Source organism: Mastigoproctus giganteus, chromosome 3 (genome assembly GCF_048544385.1).
Source record: "Mastigoproctus giganteus isolate SK-2022 chromosome 3, ASM4854438v1, whole genome shotgun sequence".
Taxonomy (NCBI): domain Eukaryota; kingdom Metazoa; phylum Arthropoda; class Arachnida; order Uropygi; family Thelyphonidae; genus Mastigoproctus; species Mastigoproctus giganteus.
Window position 1 is genome coordinate 22,644,970 of NC_143577.1, and position 24,139 is coordinate 22,669,108.

A 24,139-nucleotide genomic window follows, 5' to 3' on the forward strand; every position below is an offset into this window, starting at 1 on the left:
GTACTGTATTTTCCGCTTACATATCCTCGGTTAGTTCTGCGTGTTCCAATTGTGTTTACCAACATATCGTACGCTATTGTAAACGTTGGTGTGATTTCTTTAATCTGCGTCTCACCCCTCTGCGCTACTATAGTTTCCGCGCTCTCAGCATTAGGCATATCTTTTGGCGGCTTGCTCGCTTTCTGTTGTCCTCCCCCCACCAGAAACTCTTTCGGCAAACGTGCGTTCCGGGCATTGTATGAATTTATGCATGGAAGCTCCGCATTTTTTACAATTATTAAGGCAGTTGGCCGCAATATGACCGGTTCCATTACAATTAAAACAACGTGATTTTTGGCATTCTGCTCCCAAATGGTCTTTACCTCCACACCTCAAGCAAACTTTCTGAACTCCTGGGTAATTTATTAATAACCTATGACCCATCAAATCAAGGATGTTTGGCACGGGCGTTTTCATGTCATTATGAATTTGCACCGTACCTGTTTCTACGCCTGGCCATTCCTCATATTCTTTCCTGTGAATCTTAACAACCGTACCAAACTTGTTAAAAAAACTCTCGACAGGATTATTAAACATTTCTACCGGAAACCTGTCAATAGTAACCACTTTGCGTATGTTACCAATTTGCACGGGTTTGATCATTACGTTTCTAATAGAAAACCCTTTCCTCTTGCCTCTATTGTTTTCAAGACCAACTGATATTTCTGCCTCGGTAATGGAGTTAATCCTTTTATCTCGTGAACCGAAACAACTTGAGTCACTCCCCGCATTACCTCTCTAATTGGACAAACCTCTGTAGTCTGAAACTCCACTGTTCTTTCTCTAAAAAAGAACTGTGCCATAATTAATCTCGGTTCCTTAAGGAAAATGAATAGTTAAAAAATCCCGTGTCCTGCCTGACACCAGCAAAACGAAAAAAGAAAATACCTAACTTGGCAGAAATAAATTTCAAAGAAATGTAAAACAAAAGAAAATCAATCACTTACTACCCTCCTAAAGGAGGTTCCCCACAACGGGTAACCTCAGCTGAAAGGACCACCGCTAACCTCTTGATACGATCGGACACTTTCCTCAACCTTCAGAACGAGTAGAACACCAATGAACGAAACAATTCACAAACTAGCCTACAGACATGTTTCAAGGCTATTGGCCTATCATCAGTGGGTGGGCAGGTACCCAGGTAATACAACAAGCCATCACATTTGCGAAGTTATATCCACAATATGAGAGATGCCAAAAGGGTGTGGTAGTAATGTATTTTGAAAATTAAATGCACAAGGCATAATCCTTATGGGTTTTGATAATTAACTATATAGTATCGGTGTAAATACACCGTAGTTCAAGTTTATGGATTAATTATGGTGTATTTACACCGATACTATATAGTTAATTATCAAAACCCATAAAGATTATGCCTTGTGCATTTCGTTTTCAAAATACGTTACTACCACACCCTTTTGGCATCTCTCATATTGTGGATATAACTTCGCAACTGTGATGGCTTGTTGCATTACCTGGGTACCTACCCGCCCACTGATGATGAAGCCCAATAGCTTCGAATTCGATCATCTGGGTGGTGGTACCGCTGAAAATAAATAACAGTAGTCTTCTCTACAAGAGAAGCATTATTTATTTGAGTAATGCAATAGCAACTATCTTGTTGTGAAGGTAACCACAATATGAGATACAATTAAAACGATGCCTTCTACGCTACATACGTAGTTCAAGTTTATGGGTTAACTATGGTGTATTTACATCGATACTATATAGTTCAAAATCAGCTACAACCCCAGCCACAGCAATTTAAGGGAGCACTTGACCAGTTATGTATTTTAATATTGGTTTATTTTTGATTCGATTACAGTCAGACCTCTGTTTAATGAACTTTGAACTTCTTTATAGCAAATTTTTTTTGAATTCCTCTAAGTAATTACAATTACATTTAAAATAGTTACCGTAGAATGAAGAACATTTCCATACAATGAACGGATTATGAGAGACTTAACTTTGTATGCATTGTTTCCACCTCTGGACTTTTTTCACTCCATGCTGAGTTAGTCGGTCTCAGGTGTAGATAGCAAGATTTTTTACCCCAGAAACTGGGGTTTTTCATCCAGCAAAACAGGCAAATCGACACCAGAGAACACATGCAATTTACAGACACAAAACACATTGGTAGATGTAATCAGTTATGTGTGACCCTAATAAATAATTTTAATTATTCAGTTGTTTCATCTCCACATTAAAAAAGTTAGTTTTAATAAATTGTTATAAACAAACCTTTCTTTTATGTACTTAATTGCTTTTAGTTGAATTGTAACCATATATTTTATTTTTATAGGTTATAAAAATATATGCAATTATTAGTTATTTAAAATATATGTCTTAGAATCCGATTTTTGTCTCATTTCCAAAATGAGTTTTAGACACAGTAATCGAATTGGGAGGGTGCAGTTCTTCTTGTAAATTGTTTGAGTAGAATGTTTTCCTTGTTAAAATACTTTTTTATATTGCAAAAATACAGATTGCGAGCAAATTCCTATTTAAAATAATGTATTATCAAGTTTTTCTTTTTCTAATCGTGGCAGTCATATAGCTTGACAATGAACAATCGACTACAATGAAGTGGGTTTTCGAATGCTGCATATATATATTTTTTTTATGGATACAAAAAAAAGTGACCATTATCTCATTTTTTTTAAATTTGTGCCTCTAAATTGTAATTATTTTCTAAAATATTACAATACTGTATGTGCAATAAAATGTGTAATATACTACCTTACTAAAAAAAATTTAGCATTCCCCTTGTCAAATTTTTCCAATTCAAGTACTAAGTATATTGTGTAAAATAGTAAATGGTAGTTAATAAAATATCTGTGTTTATATACTAAAATTTATTTCAATTTGTGCATATGCCTCAATGAAACAATTTTTAAAAATGCTGTTCTAGAATTCTAGTCTACAATAAACAACATTATTTATTTATCTGTGCTCCAAATTTAATTAAAATAACAAATCATTAAAATTTATAAATTATAGGTAAGAATCTCTTAATGCAAGAAATAATCAGAAATGAAATTCTGGCCAGTATTATTTTAAAACGCATTGTTTTTAAACACATTATAGTCTTAATACATCATACACCATCAGGCATCTCTCATATTGTGGAGTTATACTTCATAACTGTTTTGCCATCATTGCATCACTTGGGTACCTACCCACCCACTGAAGAAGGACCAAATAGCCCTGAAACGGCACCAGGGGGAGCCTGATGTCCGGAGTTTCCAAGAATAGGTAACAACAGCCTTCTCCACTGTGCGTTGCCTATTCGAGGAGTTTGAGTTTTTGAGTGGTGTGAGTTGGAGTTACTTTCCCTTTCACTCTTCTTCACCATTTCTTTTCCTCTTCCGCTCCCACTATTACTTTCCCTCTACCTTTTTGCTTTTCTAAGTCTAATAGGGACAAGTGGATAGTCGAGTTATTATCCCACACATATATAAATAGCCCTGAAACGGCACCAGGGGGAGCCTGATGATGTCTGGAGTTTCCAAGAATAGGCAACAGTCTTCTCTACTGGAGAAGCGTTGCCTATTTGAGGAGTTTATGAGTTTTTGAATGGTATGAGTTGAAGGAGTTAGCATTAGCATTAGTAGAGGCATATGATGCAAGAAAGCAAGCTTATTCAGCATCAGCCAAAAAAAAAAAAAAAACACACACCACTCCCATTTCACCCCTCTGTTCGTTCGAAATACCTGTCCAGTTGAGCTTTAAATTTGTTTAGGCTATCAACTTCAACAAGTGATGGAAGTCGGTTCCACCAACCAACCACCCGCTGGCCAAAGGCAAATTTCCGCACATCTATCCGACATCCGTCCTTCCTCAATTTGAATTTATGCCCTCTGAGGTGATTATTCTGAGCAAGATGAAGAATCCCATTGGCATTGAGCATGCTCAAACCATTCAAAGCCTTATACACCTCTATCAGATCACCTTGCCGGTGCCTAGTCTCCAGACTCTGTAATTTGCAAAACTTAAGCCTTTCTTCGTAAGAGCAACCCTTTGTTCCATTCACTAATCTTGTTGCCCTTCTCTGTACCCGTTCCAGCAGCTCTACATCCTTCTTGAAATGAGGCCTCCAGACCTGTATACAGTACTCAAGATGTGGCCTAACCATTGCCTTATACAAGGGAATAATCACCTGCTTATCCCTGCTAGAAAAATTCCTGTATATCATTGACAAGACACCATGAGCTACTCTTGCAGCTCGTCTGCACTGCTCAGAGAGTTACTGTCCCTTTCATTCTTCTACAATGTTTCTTTTCCTCTTCCACTCCTACTATTACTTTCCCTCTACCTTTTTGCTTTTCTAAGTCTAATAGGGACAAGTGGATAGTCGAGTTATTATCCCACACATATACAAAATAGCCCTGAAATGGTGCCGCTTGTGTGGTGGTATCCACTGAGAATAAGTAACATCAGTCTTCTCCTTTGGGTGAAGCGTTACTAATTCAAAGTAGTGCAATATCATGGCAACTCATTGTGAAGGTATTCACAATATGAGATATAACTTAAAACAATTCCGCCTTTGCAAATATTTTGCTAATTTAGAATTGGCTGTGTATTAATGATGCATTTGCACTTAACTTATAAATGACAGAAAAATATCAATAGAAGAGATTTTCATTGATTTTATAGAAAGTAAAGAAAATATTGCCATTGGATTGGGGACAGAAATTCTTACCAAATTAGAAAAGGATGACTTGACATTAAAAATGTAAAAATGCAAATTAGAAAAGGATGGCTTGACATTAAAAATGTAAAAATGCAAATTAGAAAAGGATGGCTTGACATTAAAAATGTAAAGGGGCAAGGATACGATAACGGGGACAATATGGTGGGAAAATATAATGGCATACAGGCAATAATTAAAAAAATGAATTTGCATGTTCGGCACATAGCCTTAATTTAGCTGGTTTACATGCAGCATCAATAACGTCTAGGATGATAAGTTTTTTTGGCATTGTTCATAGAATATTTACTTTTTTTTTCTGGTTCCACTAGTCACTGGGAAAATTTAATGAATATACTTTGAAGATTTCACTTAAAAGTACATAGAGACAGAAGATTGTCATCCATAGGATGAGCTATAAAATCTTTGTTCTTACAAATAACAAAAGTTCATGAAGTCTTAATTAATACTGAAGATACATATGCAAATGCGGAAACTATCAGTATTGCTTAAAGTCTGTTTGTACAAATAGACTATCCATTTTTTATGCAGATTGGCTATATGGAATAAAGTACTTCATAATATTGACTGTGTAAATAAAGAATTGCAAGTTAAAAATCTTCAGAGATCTTTTTAAATTAGATTTAGACAAATTTAAAAATCCCTATGAAACTTTCAAATTAATTTGCCCAAGTAAATTGCTTTTTCCGAATATGACAATAGCCCTAAGAATTTTATTAACAATTCCGGTGAATGTCGAAAATGGGGAGAGATCATTTTTCAAATTAAAACTCATTAAAAACTATTTAAGATCAGTTATATCACAAGATAGACTTGTAAATCTGGCAATGATATCTATAGAACACGATATTTGTGAACAATTACATGTATCTGAACTTGTACATGATTTTGTGAATATTGAAGCACGTAAAGTGAGAATGTAATTGATGTAAATAAAATTCATAACAAATGCATTTTATGTATTTTCATTTCTGTTTATTCAAAATTGTAGTATTTATTACAACTTCAATGGCACCAAATACACTTCTGCATAGGCACCAGAAACCCTGGCCTGCTTGCTTGCCTTTACTTATGACACAGTTATCTTACACATTTGTTCCTGCTGAGAGTTAATGACTCCTCTATATGTGAGCACCATTACACCTTTTTTACCATATGACATATTTTATCTAAGGGTCCACATTATAGACAGAAATGTTTTATATTTTCCTGCTTTTAATCATCTGACTAAGCCTTATACAATCAGTCAAATTTTATCCAGCAATGACCATGTGACAGCCAATTTTACTTATCTAAAATCATTAAACCTTTTCATTCTCATTTAAAATTTACTCTTTTATATCCTTTTTACATATTTTTATTGTTATATGCTTTGGCATAGTGATCTAAATGGTTAGGTCACTGAAATTTTAACTGTTATCTTTTATATGACCTGGTTTTGGTGCATTATAGCCTCAGTTGCTAATGCACCAATAAAACCCAAACCAACCAATCTTTCCGGATATCACACACACACTGCATCAGATGAAATAGTTCCGCATGCTCTGGTTATCCACAAGAGAGCAAAGTAAGTAAGGTTTTTGTCTTCTGACAAAAATCTTACTTGCCTCTGTACATAGGGCTGCTATCTGTTCTAATTTTCCCAGACATGTCCTCATTTTTTACGTATCATGGACTGTCTGGACAGAATTTTGGCTCTTAAAATTCGAAAATCTCTTGATCCTTATCATTGGTAAAATTTGTAAGGCATGCACCAATCAGCTTTGTTGTTGTTGTTATTTGGTTTTTAGGAGCATTAGCAACTAAGGCCATATTACTCCGGGTATATGCAGTGGTCATTCTCTGACCTTTCTGCATCCTCCGTATTTGGTGGCTCATAGGCTCGAACCCCAGTCTAATCAAGAAGCACATGCTACGCACTGCTGCTCCTGCCCACCTGGCTACGGAGGCACCATCAGCTTTGTGGAAGTAATCCCAAGAATCTCTACTTCCGAGGCCCCTCCATAGCCAGGTGGGCAGGAGCAGCAATGCATAGCATGTGCTTCTTGATTAGACCGGGGTTCGAGCCCATGACCACCAAATACAGAGGATGCAGAAAGGTCAGGGAATGACCACTGCATATCCGCGGAGCAATATGGCCTTAGTTGCTAATGCTCCTAAAAGCCAAATAACAAACAAACTCTACTTCTGGCTGTAAACAACACAGATCAACATTGAGGAGTTTATTGTGTGTTCAGATTTACTGACATTTTGTTCGTGCAGTTATTGAAGCTCTTGCTTCCATAAGGGATATTCTGTCAGAAATAAGTAAATGTCAGTTCATTTCCCTCAAAGTGAAGGAAATGTTGGAGAAGAGGCAAGAAGAGGGATATACAGAGAAATGTGGAGTTTTCAGAGTAAATATCTAGAATTTATATTCATCATCATTATTATTATTATTATTATTAGCCATATGGTTCAAGGAAGCCTGAGGCTTATGCTGCACCAGCCAAAAAGAAAAAATTCCCTATTACCCTGAGAGACAGAGAGAGAAGTAGAAAGGAATCACCAAGAAAGAGAAGAATGATGATGTCCAGCTCAGGACTCTGAGTGTGCCAAGCCTATACTCACCAGATGTGAGCCCCTGGAGGTAATGCACTGAATACTTGGACATGTGTTTGAAACCACGGGAAGGAGTTTTTTCAATCAGGCGGATGTCTTTAAGAGAGCCACTTGAATGGGATAGTGTGATTTCAACAATTAGGTATCTTCTTACAAAAGGAGTGTGTGGATGATGTAAAGTGCTTTGATCAGTTTTGCAATTTAAAAAAAATTGTAACGGTAATTAAGGATACTATGTTTCTGTTCCTTGTAATGTAAGATTATTTTAGCCACTGTAAGAATGAAGAGTTTTCTTCGAGCTGTTAATAATTGCTCAATTTTTATTTTCCATACCACCACATAGTGCATTTATCGAAAGACTGTTTTCAATGATGGAGATGCAGTGGTCTAAGGATAGAAACTCATTTACTGTGGATTCTATTATAGGACTAATGCCTACAAAATTCAATTTCAGTGACATGTGTGTAAAGATTTCCATTCATATTTATCCAAAAACACAGATTAACAAAGAAAAATTGCATCGGTGGAAAAATATAAAAGAAATATAGACAACAGCAAATAATTTATGCTGAGAAAAATAAAAAAAAGTACTTTTTTTTATTCATACCATAAGTAAATTTTTTGTGTATAATTTTTTACAAGTTAAGCAATCTGCATAAGAATGGTAAGTGCAAATTCTGTTAATTTAAGGGATTTGAGATATTCAATTAAAATATTTAACATGTTATTACTTTGCCAGTTACTGTGTTATTACCCTATTATCATAATAAACTGTTATTAAAGGCATGGGCATTTTTGAAAAGACTGTAAGAGAATGTAAGGTGTGTTTTGGTACAGTAGGGAAAGGAATCCTCACAAGTCCAGAATTTTCTGCCCAAATGTCCTAATTTTTAAGGTTAGAGAAGTGGCAGCCCTCTCTGTACACAATCCCAGAGGTATGATAGAAACAAGCACAGAGTTATAGGACAGATTAAGGGATCTACCCTTAATAGCCCAATCCCTATGAACCATTCTCTAGAGCTTATCATAGGCCTCATATTGTCCTTCGAATGTCGCAATATGCAATGAAAAACAGTCCCCCCCCCCCGCAACAGTCCAAGCTATCTTACTTGAATGACATACTTTAGAGAGAGACATCCCCATGCCTAACTAAAGGTGGCCTCATCAAGCTTAGATTGCCTTTGAATAGCATTACTGCCATCTTCAACTTAAAGATGGAGAGCTTATGCAGACCAGACCAGATCTCAAGCATGTTGATCAGTCTGTTTTCTGAACTCCCCAGAAATAGGGAGCACTAGGTCACATAAGCCACTTTATAAACACTCTCCAAATTATGCTCTAAAAACTTGTCAAGCACAATGCTCCACATGAAAGACACCAAAACCGATCCTTGAGGACAACCTCATTCAACCAAATAGACCTCCTGATTGCATCCAGATCTAATAATACTTCTGCTCAAAAGTAATTCCTCAGAACTTGATAGAAGTTGTTGGGACACAGGGCGCTCCTACCCTGTAAAGCATACTGTCCCACCACAGAGTACTGAAATACTCAGCACATGTTGCCCCAGGTATTCATTGACATAGGTGATTACCTTACATATTTCATCTTCAGCAATTAGTAGAGTAATTACAGACCTGTTAGTTTAACTTCTGTTCTGGGAAAAATAATGGAGTCACTGGTTAAAGAAGCATTGCAGAACAAGTTGCAGAATCATCTCGACAAGACTGCAGTTATAGTTCAGACGTAGCATGGTTTGTTAAGGGTGCATCAATTGCTGGAAGAAGCTTCGTAATTTTTCCAGCAAATTGGTCTTGTCTGACCAATTTGATTGGATACTATGATATGCTTTGTTTGTTTGTTTGTTGTTTGGTTTTTAGGAGCATTAGCAACTAAGGCCATATTGCTCCGGGAACATGCGGTGGTCATTCCCTTACCTTTCCGCATCCTCCATATTTGGTGGTGATGGGCTCGAACCCCAGTCTAATTAAGAAGCGTGTGCTACGCACTGTTGCTCCTTCCCACCTGGCTATGGAGGTGCCAATATGATATGCAGTACTACATTCAGAGTTAGAGAATGAAAGAGACCACCTGGGGGCAATTGTGCAGTCAGATATGAAATTTCCTGAGCAGTGCAGACAGGCTGCCAAAGCAGCTCATAGGGCCTTGTCAATGATATATATAGGAAGTTAGCTAGCAGGGATAAGGAGATGATTAATGATTATCCCTTTGTATAAGGCAGTGGTAAGGCCACACCTTGAGTACTGCATACAGGTCTGAAGGTCTCATTTTAGGAAGGATGTAGAGCTGCTGGAAGGAGTCCAAAGAAGGGCAACAAGATTAGTGAGGGCAACAAAGCTTACCAAGAAAGGCTTAAGTTCAATTCTGCAAATTTCAGCATCTGCAGGCTAGGCACCTGCAAGGTGATCTGACTGAGGTGTATAAGTATTGAATGGTTTGAGCAAGCTCAATGCTGATGGATTCTTCCTCTTGCTCAGATTACACACCTAAAGGGGCATACATTCAAATTGAGAATAGATACATCTATTCTGTATTCATTGAGAATATGTAGAATAGATGTGTGAAAATTTGCCTTTAGCCAGATAGTGGCTGATTGCTGGAAAAATTATGAAGTTTCTTCCGGTAATTGATGCACCTAGGCAGTTCATTGAGAATGGAGCATTCTTTAAAAAGTTATCCACTGACGGAACAGTGTCCACAGTGCACCTCACCCTTATAGTTTTTAGCAGTGTCCATACCTTAGACATTTGTAACGTTGAGTCACCAACACAATAGCTTTGGTCCAGTATGAAGACCAATTTATAAAAATTCTAGACCTCTTAACCAAGAGATCCCTAATTTGATGAGGTACTCGTACCTTCAGTATGCTGTTACATTTTTGTTTATTCTTTGTAGCAATGAATCAGACTTCTAACTGCAACAGACCCACCTAATTGATGTAGTTGGCAGCTAAATGAGGGCTAGAAGCCATATATGCTTGAGTGCTATCCATCAAGACAGTAGAGCTAAACTCCAATGCTTCTTATTGCATGATCTGACTTTGTAGATTCCATAACTTACTCTGTTCCAAGTTGTTTGTGCTATCTGGGACAAAAGTAAAATGAAAGTGCCCAGAAATGGGTATTTAATATAATTTACAAAATTTGATAATGAGTAAAAAATTGATAATACAATAATAATATTGTGTTATCAATTTTTTACCACAGAAGGTGGATGCATGCTCCTCTGAAATATATATTTTTAATATAATAGTTAAGTTATTAAACTAGTTAAATTAGCATTAGTAAAGGCATAAGATGCAAGAAAGCAAGCTTATACAGCATTAGCCAAAAAAAAAAAAAAAATTACATTTCACACATCCATTTGCTCTATAAGATTGTCCAGTTCTCCCTTGAATTTATTTAAGATATCAACTTCCACAACGGCAGATGGAAGTTTGTTCCAACATTCAACTACCTACTGGCTAAAGGCAAATTTCCACACAACTGTTCTACAACCGTCTTTTCTCAATTTGAATTTATGCCCCCTCAGGTTCATAATCTGAGGAAGAGAAAGAATACCATCAGCATTGAGCCTGCTCAACCCATTCAAGGCCTTATACACCTTTAATACCTTTAAAAATACCTCACATTTTAAAATTTTCTTTCTAATCTATATGACTCTAATGGGAAACTATTATAGACAATAGTATCGTTTCTAAAAATGGAAATTTTTATTTTATTTATTTATTTATTTAAATTTTAAGAGGATAAGAGGTTGTAAAATTTAGTCTACTTTGTGTATTATGGTTGCAACTATATATTTATAATTCCTAATCCTTATATCTCTTCATTTTAAATTGATGAAATTGTGTGATTAAATCTTTAGATTGGATGTATTTGCTGGGTGAGCTGAAAGAAAACACAGTGGGATGGCTGTGTTCATTATATTTTAGGTACTACCCTGAGGAGATGACTTTTGTCAGTGAAGCCAAAAATTGCACCAAGCAGTGGGGGAATGTGTTACAATGTATTTTCATTCTATCCCTTTCATTACATATTCACTAGTGAATACGTAATTTCGTCTTTCACTATCTCCCATCATTACAATCCCTGCCCCTCTGTTCTCTGACCACAAGAGTTTAGGCATTCCTCACTGTCACATGTCATGCTGTAACTGAATTTGGCTGAACAACATAGTCTGAAAGAATCACATTCTTGACATCTAGGAAGTGTCTGGTTCACAACAAGAAACAAAGCAAAATGTTACAACAGTTGGCAACAAGAAATGAAACAAATTTTACAGCAAGTTTGCTCAGCATGTGTCAAGGCCACCTCTTTTTGCTCCCCTTCCTTTTATTTTTACCATCTACTTCATATTAAATAATATCTTGTGAATCCAAATTGAAAAATTCAGATTAATCTTGCAGCTCTAACTTGATAAACCCCCACCGATTTGTTATCTCACTTATTAGCTATTGCTGATGGCATCCATTTTCCTGTGGTGATTTACTGTTGTAAACAGCTCCAGACAATGTATGCAGGTGTGTTTAAAGAAACCCAAGAAATGGCTGTTAATCATATTACATTGGCCCAAATTTGTTGCCACTGGATATCACAGAGATTTGTAGTCTAAAAAATTGCATTGATAGAATTTTTGTTCAAAAGCATCAACTCTAACCTCTTCCAATGTCTATTATGAATTTGCAGCTGAACCACAAATGGTCATAAATGTTAACAACAAGACAGGCAGATGAACTGTAATTTGGGTTAATACAAATAACTTACCTAAAATGTAATTAATTGAGTAGAAAATTAGTATATAAGGGTTGAATAAACAAATGGCAGGGGGAAGGGAAGTTTATTCATTTGACTCAGTGTTGGATGCTACATCAAGAATTTGAAGTTAGTCTAGGAGCAGCAATCTCTGACCCAAAGAAGACTAGATTTCGCGCTTGGCCCAGTTGCCCGCTTCTAGCACTTCTTTGGTAAGAGACCATACATATTTTTCCCAACAGGATTATGGAGTATTATAGATAAGGAGCCATCCTTTGATTATCCCTATGGCTACAATATTAATTTAACATTCATTCATTCTTGTAATAATATGCACACTTACTTTTATTAATGTATTAAAAGTTTGGCCTAAAGCTGCCTAGGTACCTTAAGTGGAATGTTTTCGTCATATTTACTTTCAATGTTTTATAACCCTAAGCTGCCCATGGATTCCTCAAATGGAATGTAGTCATCATATTTACTCTTGTTAATGTGTGCCATAGCTATGAATGAGGGACAATCTGCCTATGTATCTTAGATGAAATTTTGTTGTCATATTTACTTTTCATAAAGTGCAAATAGTCATCGTGAATAATATCATTAAACAGTTGTTACTGTTTAAGTGTATCTGTTGTCACTGATATCACCTCTTACTAAACTTGGATAATCAGTCTATTCTTAAGATAAATTTCATGTGTTCTGGTGTCCAAGGAGGATAGACTCAGGACTTAGCATTTTGTATAAATAAAATGCTTATCTGCACTAGGTTTATGCACCCTCATGGAGCATCACATTACACCTGCAAAGAACATGAACATTAAGAGCAGCTGCTTGAGTCTCACAGATAATAAATCTCATCCCCAACCCCAACCCTTACCCTGTACAGCTCCACCCATTCCCAGGCTAATGAACTTCAATTTTGATGCCACATTCCAACCAAGAACCTAGTCATAATAACTGGATCTCTTGACGAACTGGGCTAACAGAACTATGATTCTTGTCAGCAGAACTATGGACAGGATCCAGTCATTAGAAGAAGATCATTACTATAAAAGATAAAGAAAAGGGGCAAAATAACTGAACTCTGGAGAAAACACCATTAGTTGAGTAATTATATGACATTGAGCAGTCTGAGAAAACACTGATTGCCCAGTTGCAAAACACAAGGCAAGCAATAAAATGGAAGCTTGTTTAGACCTTTATGCCAAACCCAATTAAATGCCTTGGAAATATTAAGAGCAACTGCTTGAGTTTTGCTAAAATTTTCAACTAAATTTTTGTCCACAAATTAGTAACATAAGCCAGGATATTACCAGTGGATTGACAGTGACAGAATCCATATAGCCAATCGTTGATCATGTGGAAAGTTTCTAAGTAATATAAAACCTTGTATTTAATGGATTTCTTCATCACTTTGGAAAAAGTACAGTTAAGTGCAATATCGTGATAACTGAAAGAGACGAATTTTTCACCCTCTTGAGGAAGTGGTTGAATATGAGGAATAAGAAAGTGTGCACAAGTTTGGGGGAAAGAAAATATGAAGATATGAAGTATCTTCATATTAGAAGAATTATATAAAGTATCTTCATATATAGTTCTTTTCAGATTCTCTTCAGAATTTCAGATATGAATTTCCCTGAACAGTGCAAACAGGCTGCCAGGACAGCCCATTGGATTTTTGTAATGATATACAGGAATTTTGCCAACAGGGATAAGAAGATGATTATCTTGTTGTATAAGACCCCGTATTTCGTACTTCTTACAGGTCTGGAAGCCTCATATTAGGAAGGCTGTGGATCTGTTGGTGTGGGTACAGAGAAGAGCAGTGAGATTAGTGAGAAGAACAAAAAGGTGCTCTCACCAGGAAAGGCATCAATTCTGCAATTGCAGCATCTGGAGAATAGACACCTTGATTGATCAAAGCCTTAAGCAGATCTGATTGATCTGCTTAAGGCTTTGAATGGATTAAGTAAGTAAGCTGAATGCTGATGGAGCATATCTCTTGCTCAGCATACACACACACACACACACACACACACATTACAGGGCATAAATTAAAATCAAGGAAGGATATTTACAGGGTAGATAAGCAGAAGTGTGCCTTCAGCCAGCAAGTAGTTGATTGTTAGAACAATATATTCTTATATTGAATAACCTTAGCACAATTACTGTAAACTCAAGGTTTAGATAAAGGATGAAATTTTAGGATAATAAAGGATTTCATTCGACAAGAATAATAACACTGACATGATCTAAACGAACATTATTGGATTGGAAGATTTAAAACTGTAGCACCACTAAGAAAAAGCAGTGCGGGATTCATGCAGACCTTCCCATTTTGCATTCTTCTAATGAGAAACAATGTGAGTATGAAAATGGCCATGGTCTTGAGGCTCCATTGGAGAGGAGACCATCACTGAGCTATAATCTGAAGTATGTGGATGGCCATTGATTTTATGTATTTTTTTAAAAGGGTTGTTTAGGAGATAAAGATCGAGAATAGTAGTATGTATGTATAGTTAAATTGCCTGGAATTCTAATTAGGTAAATGTACAAGTTTTTCAATTTCATTAGTATTCAAAAAAGCCACAGCATCTCTACCAACTTGGACCTTGGAAATAAGAAATTGAAGCTAGCTGTAATTGTGAATATTAAAATCACCAAGGAAAATTATTTTACTGTTGGGGAATTTATATTGGATAAAGATGAACTAATCAGACTTGTGGCAGAGAAGAAGAATGCATGAGTTGCATTTAAAGTATCAGGTGACACAGAAAATTATGATAGATATAAGCTAGTGTGTAATCAAGTCATAAAAAAGATTAGGCAAGTGAAGGCAGGCTATGAGAAATCTTTGGCAAAGAAAAACAGCAAAGACTTCTTTACTTATGTAAACTTTAGAAGGAAGGGGAAGAATCAGATTGGTTCACTTGATACTGATGGTTCGACTGTTAATGATCTTGCTCAAGTAGCTGACAAACTGAATGAGTATTTTGCTTCTACATTCACACATGAGGAATTCTGTAGGGAAGTGGGGGAGCAGGAGTTTATCAAATTCTAACAGGGAGCTAAATGATTTTGTAATAACTGAGCAAAGTGGAGGAGAAATTGTTGAAGTTAAACATAAGAAAGGTACATTGGGTGGATGGGAGTATTCAATTATATTAAAGGAGGCAGCAAAAGAAGTAAGCAAACCCTTAGCCATAATTATAGAACATCCCTGGATTCAGAGGAGGTCCACACAGAATGGAGATGTGCAAATGTATCCCCAATTCACAAAGGGGTTCAAAAGGTGACACGAATAATTACAGACCTGTTAGTTTAACTTCTGTTCTGGGGAAAATTATGGAGTCACTGGATCACAGGATCATCTAGGCAAACAAGACTGAAGCTCCAGTTCAGACACATAGCATAGGTTTGTTAAGGGGAAGTGTTGTCTGACCAATTTTATTAGGTACTGCGATGTTTTCACAAAGGAACTAGATGCCAAAAATAATTTTGATGTTATATACTTCGATTTCAGGAAAGTTTTTTGATACTGTTGCGTATGGAAGGCTGCTGTACAAATTGGAGCAGTATGGCATTAAGGGCAAGTTGCTGCTATGGATAAAGGGATGGTTGAGTGGTAGAAGACAGAGAGTGGACAGTATCGATGGACATTTTGCTTCATGGACTAATGTTATTAGTGGAGTCCCTCAGGGTTCAATGTTGGGTCCATTGCTGTTTTCTGTATTTATTAATAATATTGATGAAGGTATATGAGGCTTAATGTCCAAGCTTGCAGATGATACAAAGGTGGGCAGGGTTGTTAATGACAGTAAAGATGGTAAACTGCTGGAGAGGATCTAGAAAAGTTGGGCAGATGGGCTGAGAGGTGGCTACTGAAGATTAACATTGACAAATGCAAACTACCAGATATGAGAAACAGTAACCCCAGAGTAACATACCAACTGTGTGGTACTCCACTCAGGGTAGTGGAGTCAGATATGAAGTTTTCTGGGCAGTGCAGACAGGCTGTGAGAGCAGCTCATGGAGTCTTGTCAGTGATATACAGGAGGAATTTTTCTAGTAGAGATAAGGAGGTGATTATCCCCTTGTATAAGGCATTGGTCAGGCACATCTTGAGTACTGCATACAGGTCTGGGGGGCCTCATTTTAGGAAGGATGTAGCGCTACTGGAATGAGTACAAAGAAGGGCAACGAGATTGGTGAGGGGAACAAAGTGTTGCTCTTACGAAGAACGACTTAAGTTCTGCAAATTGCAACATCTGGAGACTAGGCACCTGCAAGGTTATCTGATTGTGGTGTATAAGGCCCTGAATGGTTTCAGCAGGCTCAATGCTGATGGGATTCTTCCTCTTACTCAGATTGCACCACTGAGGGGGCATAAATTTACGTTGAGGAAAGACAGTTCTAGAATAGATTTGCAAAAATTTGCCTTTAGCCATCATGTTGTTCATTGCTGGAACAAACTTCCGTCAGTGTGTAGTGGAAGTTGATAGTTTAATAAATTTATTTATTAAGCTATTAACTTCCAATTTATTCATTTATTTATTTATCAAGCTATCAATTTATTTATTAAGCTATCAGCTTCAATAAATAAATTTAAGGAAGAACTGAACAAACTTTTGCAGGAATGGATGTGTGAAATGGGAATTTTTTTTTTTTTTTTTTTTGCTGATGCTGTATAAGCTTGCTTCCTTGCATCAGATGCCTCTACTAATGCTAAGTCAAGTTAGTAGAGTTAGGAGAATAATAGAGGCAACAAATGAATTTTAGAGATTGGGGCAGAGATATTTTAATCCAGAGGAGATTCCGGATTTGAAAGTCTTTTGCCTGGAATATCAGAGTAGACATGTACACAAATGTCACCTTTTAATCAAAAGGAATTATACAGTAAATAATTAGGATAATATATATAATATGTAAATAATTAAGTAAATAATATTTTGATTAGTGCTGGTTGAGACAACCAATAATTGTGGTTTTATCTGAAAAAAAAATTAAAAAGCATATAATAAGCATAATAGAAGATAGTAAATGGAATGGCATCGTTGAAGGAACTGAAACTGCATATTTTTGATATTGATTGGGAAGTTTCTGTTTTGGTTTGGATCTTTTGATGAATTAATTTGTTGTGGTTGGTTTGAGTATCCATGAAGCATTGATGTTGATGAGGTAAAAATCGTCGAGAGGAGGGAGCATATATGAATCGATGAAATTTTCATCTGTGGTGTATGCCCCACAAGAATGTTCTAATCTCTTGACATAACATGGCTTCAGCAATGTGACACAATCTCCCTCCTCTCTCTCTCTCTCTCTCTCTCTCTCTCTCTCTCTCTCTCTCTCTCTCTTTAGTATTGAGCTAGCAGAATAGAGGGCTGCCCATTATTGGTGGGAGAGATTATGCACTAGTTTATTTGTTTCCTCTTAGAGAGCTACCAGTTGCTTCAGTTCAGTGAGCTATTTGGTGGCTAGCATGCAAAAACTGTTTTGAAACTGTATCCTCAAAATGTAAGGAATATTGAATCTCACCATGATGCTCATCATAACCTCAAATGTCCTCCATGAGCATATAGTAGTTTTGGCACTTTTTACTAATTTAGAGAGGTCTGAGTTTAATTCCCATTGATGATCAGAGGAATTTCTAATGCCCTCTTTAGTCAAGGCTGTAGTTAGGCACTCTCAGGTGGAGGTAGTAGAGTTTTTTCCCTGTGAGTTATTTTGGGATTTTCAGACTGTGCAACATTCAAATGAAACTGTGAACACACAAGTCTGTAAACATAATAATACTCTTGTACAAAAATAATTTTCAGACTATGCAACATTCAAATGAAACTGTGAACACACAAGTCTGTAAACATAATAATACTCTTGTACAAAAATAATTTACACTTGGAAGTAGTTAATAATAACGTGAATAATCATAACTTCAAAAGACAACACTCATATTGCACTAATATTAGAAAAGAGAGGAAGGTACTGGAGGTTTGTTCTGGAGATTAAACATAGGTTTACTGCTGAGCCTCCAATAAAAAAATGGTTATTTTATTTATCGTGCAATACCTCTTCACCATGATTTATAAAGCTTGCACAGGAATGCCTATTACTATAGTGTACATTATCTACTGTCATGTTTTGTAACCAATATTTGATTGAGTAATTTCTTCTGCATAGTAAGTAAAAAAAGTAAAGTGCAGCCATTATCAACCCCCTGCAGGGTGGAAGCCTCCTCAACAATTCATGCTGAGGGAAAATGTGAATCAATTATCTTCCAAACAATTTGTTTCACTTATGAATGGTTTGCTTTTCGGTGGTCTTAAAATAGACCTGATTTAATTTTGCTTGTTTGCAAAATTAAACCATATAATAAGTAAATTCCGCTACTGATAAATTTATGTAGTTTTCAGTTATAAAATTTGCATAAATATTAGGATTTTTCAAATAACACTGAACAACAAATTTTGGGTCCCATATTGTTACTTTATAGATTTTGAGCTGCTAATCATGGAAATAGTAGTTAAAATGGTAGATTGGCTCTTGTTTTCAAAAACGTTAGTTTTTTTAATATTTATACAAAGTATTTTTTGTTTATATGACAGTAAGATGTAGCTATGAACATATCTGTATCAAACACGAGACCTTTTTGCCTTTCACTTGTATTCAGCTTTGGGAGCATCCCTTTCCACTACCCAACAATAATCGGCTAATGTAGCGGCACTCCATTTACTTTTGTATCTTTGTTCCATTGCTGGGATGTCTTGATGGAAGCAGTCACCATGTTTGTCGCTGATGGCACCACAGTTTGGCAGCGAGAAATTCAGGTGTGACTGCAAGAAATGCATCTTCAATGACACATTGCACCCCAGTTTTTCATAAGAAGTAATGAGATCTTTACATGCTGCCTGTAGTTTCCAGCTTTAACATTTCCTAGAAAACCAGTCAAAACATTTCGAAAGGCTTTCCACGCTGATTTCTCGCTATCACTAAGGACACATTTGAACTGTTAGTCTTTGAAAAGTTGCCTTATTATTCCCCGAGTTATCCAGAGAGAGAGAGAGAGAGAGAGAGAGAGAGAGAGAAAGAAAAGTAGAAAGGAATCACCAAGAAAGAGAAGAATGATGATATCAAGCTCAGGACCCTGGGTGTGCAAAGCCCATACTCACCAGATGTGAGCCCCTTGAAATTGCTGCCTTAATCTTTTCTGTACTAAGTGTTGGGAATTTTTCATAAGCCCCAGTTTGGAGTGGCGTGGTGGAAGCAAAACTTTATTTGGATCTACCAGAGGTTCAGATGCTACGTTCTTTATTCCAGGTGTTAATGATTTTCGTTGAGACCAACTCCTCTCCTCGTAGTGCATATCCTTGGCATGACTATCCCACTCACAGAGAAAGCAATAAATACTTAGTATTGTTGCTTTGTCTGTGAGTGACAGTTTTATATTTTCAGATGAAACTGCCACAGTGCTATAACCCTTTTGTAGTCCTAATAAAATGGCGATTACCTTTAAATCACCACATATCTGCCACTCATACTTCTGATAGTGTACACCTAAGAGGATGCTCTCCATGTTTGCATATGTTTCTTTTTTGCGGATGGCATACGCAAGAGGTATTGAAGGCAGTATATTTCCACTGTGTAAAAACACAGCCTTAAGGCTAACCTTAGAAGTGTCTATAAATAGTCGCCATTCTTCGGGAATGTGCCTCATGTTCTTTGCTGCCATTAGACCATCAACATCCTTACAAAAAGTGAATTCACTTTCTGTTTGATAGAATTTATCATAGTCTTTATTTCGAGTATGAAATATTATCACTTTCACAGAATGATTTAGAAGATTTCACTTTTGTAGCCTCGAGGCCAAAAGCTCTGCTTTATTCTTTGACAGTTCGAGATCCCTTATGAGGTCATTAAGCTCACTTTCCGTGATCTTATGTTGTTCAGAAGGATAAATGTTTGAACAAAATGGTGGATCCCTTGACGTAGATGGCTGTTGTACTTTTTTGTATATATCAAGTTGATGTTCATCAGTGTCTTCATCTTCATCAGAGTGTACAGAAAAATGGTTGGGTGGTTCAGGAATAGGTAGTACTTCACCGTGAGGCACAGGATGAATTACAGATGGTACATTTGTGTACCCAACTGTCCACTTTTTCTTAATTGTCATCCCTTTTCTAATAGGAAGTACCATACAAAAGTAACAGTCTGTGACGTCATTCGTTGGCCCCCTCCAAAACTGCGAAAGGGATAAAACATCCCTTTCGATTCACTCATGCATTGAGTTTTGATGAACAGGTAGTGCAGCTTATGTGTGGAGCCCAGTTCTTGTCCTGATCACCCACTTTACACACAAAGAACAAGGAGGAGGCCTTATTTTATGGCTCGAGTTAAGTGACGCTTTCTTGAAGCTAATGTAACGTCTCCACATACATAACAGAAGTCAGCTGGACTGTTCACACAATTATGGGGAATATTAATCTTACACAACACAAATACTACACATAAAGTAGGAATCTCACAGAGAACAACTGAGAACAAATCACCCAGTACCTAGCCACATTGGAGGATTACTGCAACAGAATTGAAGACACATTTGAGGTGACAACATATCATGTGATGCAGAGCAAGGTGACAGTTGCCAGTCACGTGATAAGAGTATGGTGGTACTGAAACTGTGGTGTTGCCATGTGTTTTGCCATGAGCTGTAGTTGATAATGTAGAGTAACTTGCTAATATGAGACCCCAACTGTAATTGAAGAACAAGAGCCAATCAACAAATTTTAATGTAATTTTTGTGTTCAGCAGCATTAAATTAGTGAATATTGGGTATTTTTGTTTTTGTAACATTTTATGTGTTGACCAGTGTAATTTATAAGTAATTTTTCAGTTTTAATTAATTTTTTTCAATTTTAATTCAAATTTTCAGATGTGCTTTATATCTGAGCCACTGTGCTTTATATCTGAGCAACAAATAGTCTATGAAGTATTTTTTATTTATTTACTTATTTATTTATTCATGTATTTATTTATTATTCTCTTTTCTTCTTCTTTTTTTAGTGGAGAGTATTTTGTATTTACTGATCAAAATAAGCCACCTGAAGTTAAACTGCGGACTTGGGACCATCAGTCTTTTCATTATGATGATGTGATGGCAGCCATGTTAACACTTTTCACTGTACAGACAGGGGAGGGCTGGCCAACGTAAGAAATTACTGTTTTATAATGAAATATCTTGTATAATCCATTTAGTATGTACAAAAATTAATAAATACAATTAATGTGGTAGCCCACACGGTTATGAAATTTTCATTAGGTTTCCAGTGCCTCTGTGGCTCACTTAGTACAATGCATAACTATTTAGAAAAATCTTATTTTATCTCCTGTCAATAATGAAAGGAACTTTTTCTCTGTGGTTTTTCATCACAAATGCACTGAGTGCTCACTTTATTATATACATCTATCCTTTTCACGAAATGGAGCACTCCTTTGGTAATGGCATCATTATCTTATGTGATATAAAGAAGGTGGGAAAATATGTATGGAATGTGGTATATAGTTGGTGAAGAAAAAACTATTATGAGTTATCTCAAAACTGCAACACCTTGCTAAGGTTTTCACATACAACTGTGTCTCTGGTGTATCAGGATTGGTCTGGTAACCAAATAACATTCAGCCAAAAGTGATCCTATGGTTAGAAACAGCTTGCTGATGTGAGAGGCCAGTGAAAGCTGATAAGACTTGTTCAGGGTAACAGAAAGGCTACAGCAGTCAAATAACAACCCAGTACAACAGTAATAATTAAAGGAGCATTTCAGAACACAAACTCATTGTACCTTGTTGTGAATAGAGTAAAACAGCTGATTCCTGGGCTGGATACCACTCCTGCTGCAAAAAAAAAAAAAAAAAACCAAGAAGGTGGGCTCAAGAAAATCAAATGGAGGATTGAAAAAGCATTCTATTGTGATGAATCCCACTTCCAGCTATTTCACACTGATGAGAGGATCAAAATATGGCAAAAACAGCATGTGAGCTCATGAACCCATCCTACATGGTATTAGCATTGCAGGCTAACACCATGTAGGATGGTGTTAGCCTGCAATGATGGGGAGTGTTTTCATGGTGCACATTGGTTACTCCTTGATACCAGTGAAGTGGCGATTGTTTCCAGTCAGGTTTCATCCTTCCATATCTGCAGTTTATCCATCACTGAATGGGTTCTTTAGACAGAATAATGTCACCATGTCACAAGGCTAGAAGTTTAGAGAATTGATTCCACAAACATGGGTTTCAGCCTAGGTGGCCTTCTCACTCATTTGATCTCAATTCAACTGAGCACCCATGGACACAAGCTCTTCAGAGTAGAGATCTACAACCATCTAATTTGCAAAAACTGTGGAAAGCTGATGAGGCAACATGGACCAGTATCCCTGTGGCATGCTGTTGAGTCTGTGTCATGACAAATCCAGGCTGTTCTGATTGCTAAAGGGGAAACATACTCTCTCTTATATAGCTCTGTACCTATTAAAATGGCTACTCAGTGTATTCTGTCATATATTTTCTACTAAGAAATAAGAGCCCTTAAAAGATGATATCTGTCCTACATCATCAACTTTCACCCCTGGTATACATACCCTGGTCCTGTTCAACCTATCCTTTTTGCATAATATATTCCATGTCTCCCTGTCCCTGACAATAGAGTCACCAACAGTCTATGTCTTATATAGTTTCTAAAATTTAATGTCTTATGTTGGTTGGTGGAAGAAATTCAGTAATCAAATTTTTGACCAAAGAGGAGAAATGCTGGAGAAATCTATGAAAGAATGACTAGAGTATTTGAAGAAGTATTACGAGTTATGCTGCTATTGCAAGATGGCTAACAGAATTCAAAAGAGGATGGGAGTCGGTCATTCCCATCTTGAAAAAGCATTCAAGACTTTTGTCAGCCACAGGCCAAATATTCATCTGGGTCCCCCTCTCAAAAATTAAAGATGGAATTCGTAAGATTGAAAAATAAAGGAAACACCCAAAAATTATTCAGATCATAATTATTTATTTACACTCTAATAACTAGTACATTATTTATATAAACTTTTCACATCATTGCCTTTTGATATTTACTTGATATAAATTTGCCTATAATGCCTGATGTTTTTAGATCTTTTGGTACATCTTGTTCTATTAACATAATGGCCAATCCATTAATTCTTTCTTGGCCAATTGTTGCTCATGAATATGTTTTAATAATTTTGAGACTTGAAAAACTCCTCTCTCTCTCCAGATGCAACTATAATTAGCAATATTAATAATATCCGAAGAGAAATGATGATGTTGGGATATAATTCAAATACGTTTTTTTTTTAAATTAGGTTTAAATAATAAAAATAGGCAAAAATTAATTTCTTTTAATATCTGATTATAAAATAAATAAATTTACTGTAATATAAATAAGGCAGTATCAAAATTTTTTTGTATAATTAAAGTATTATATTAAGAAATAACCATTTTTTTATATTTAAAAAAAAATTAAAATATCATTGGAATTAGGTCCTCCTACATTCCTGGGCCCTGGACTGCCCAGTTCATCCTAGGTACGGCACTGGACTCAGTTGAGATGATCCAAAATCTGGTCAGCCTTCTGAAGCAATCAATTCTGAAACAATTGCCATCAATGAAGAAAAAATTATTTTAGAAACCAGAAGAATTAAAGTGTCTGAACTTGATGAAGTACTTAAAATTTTCCATGGAAGCATTTTAACAATGGTATATGCCACCATTTGGGAATGTTCATAACTTGTACAAGATGGGTAAACAGAAACCTTTCCATTTGTAACAAATGTCAGAGGGTGGAGTCATCAAAAGAAAGTGTAAAATAATATCTTGCTAATACAGATAGATTTTTCTCCTGCTTTGTGACTTGTGATGAAACTTGTCTATATTTTTATGATTCTGACAAATGAGAAAGCATGCAGTGGAAGCACAAGGCATCGTTAATTCTGAGAAAGTTTCAAACCCA

The 24,139-nt window shown here is 36.3% G+C and overlaps 1 protein-coding gene across 1 annotated transcript in view; it reads left to right on the forward strand.

Moving 5' to 3' along the window:
* The window catches only part of LOC150087800 (voltage-dependent calcium channel type A subunit alpha-1-like), a 1,442,149-nt gene that overhangs the window by 531,701 nt on the left and 886,309 nt on the right, over nt 1-24,139 (forward strand). The window contains exon 22 of the mRNA XM_090369204.1: nt 21,184-21,327. Coding sequence (XP_090225330.1) covers nt 21,184-21,327 — 144 coding nt within the window. The remainder of the gene's footprint in view (nt 1-21,183; nt 21,328-24,139) is intronic.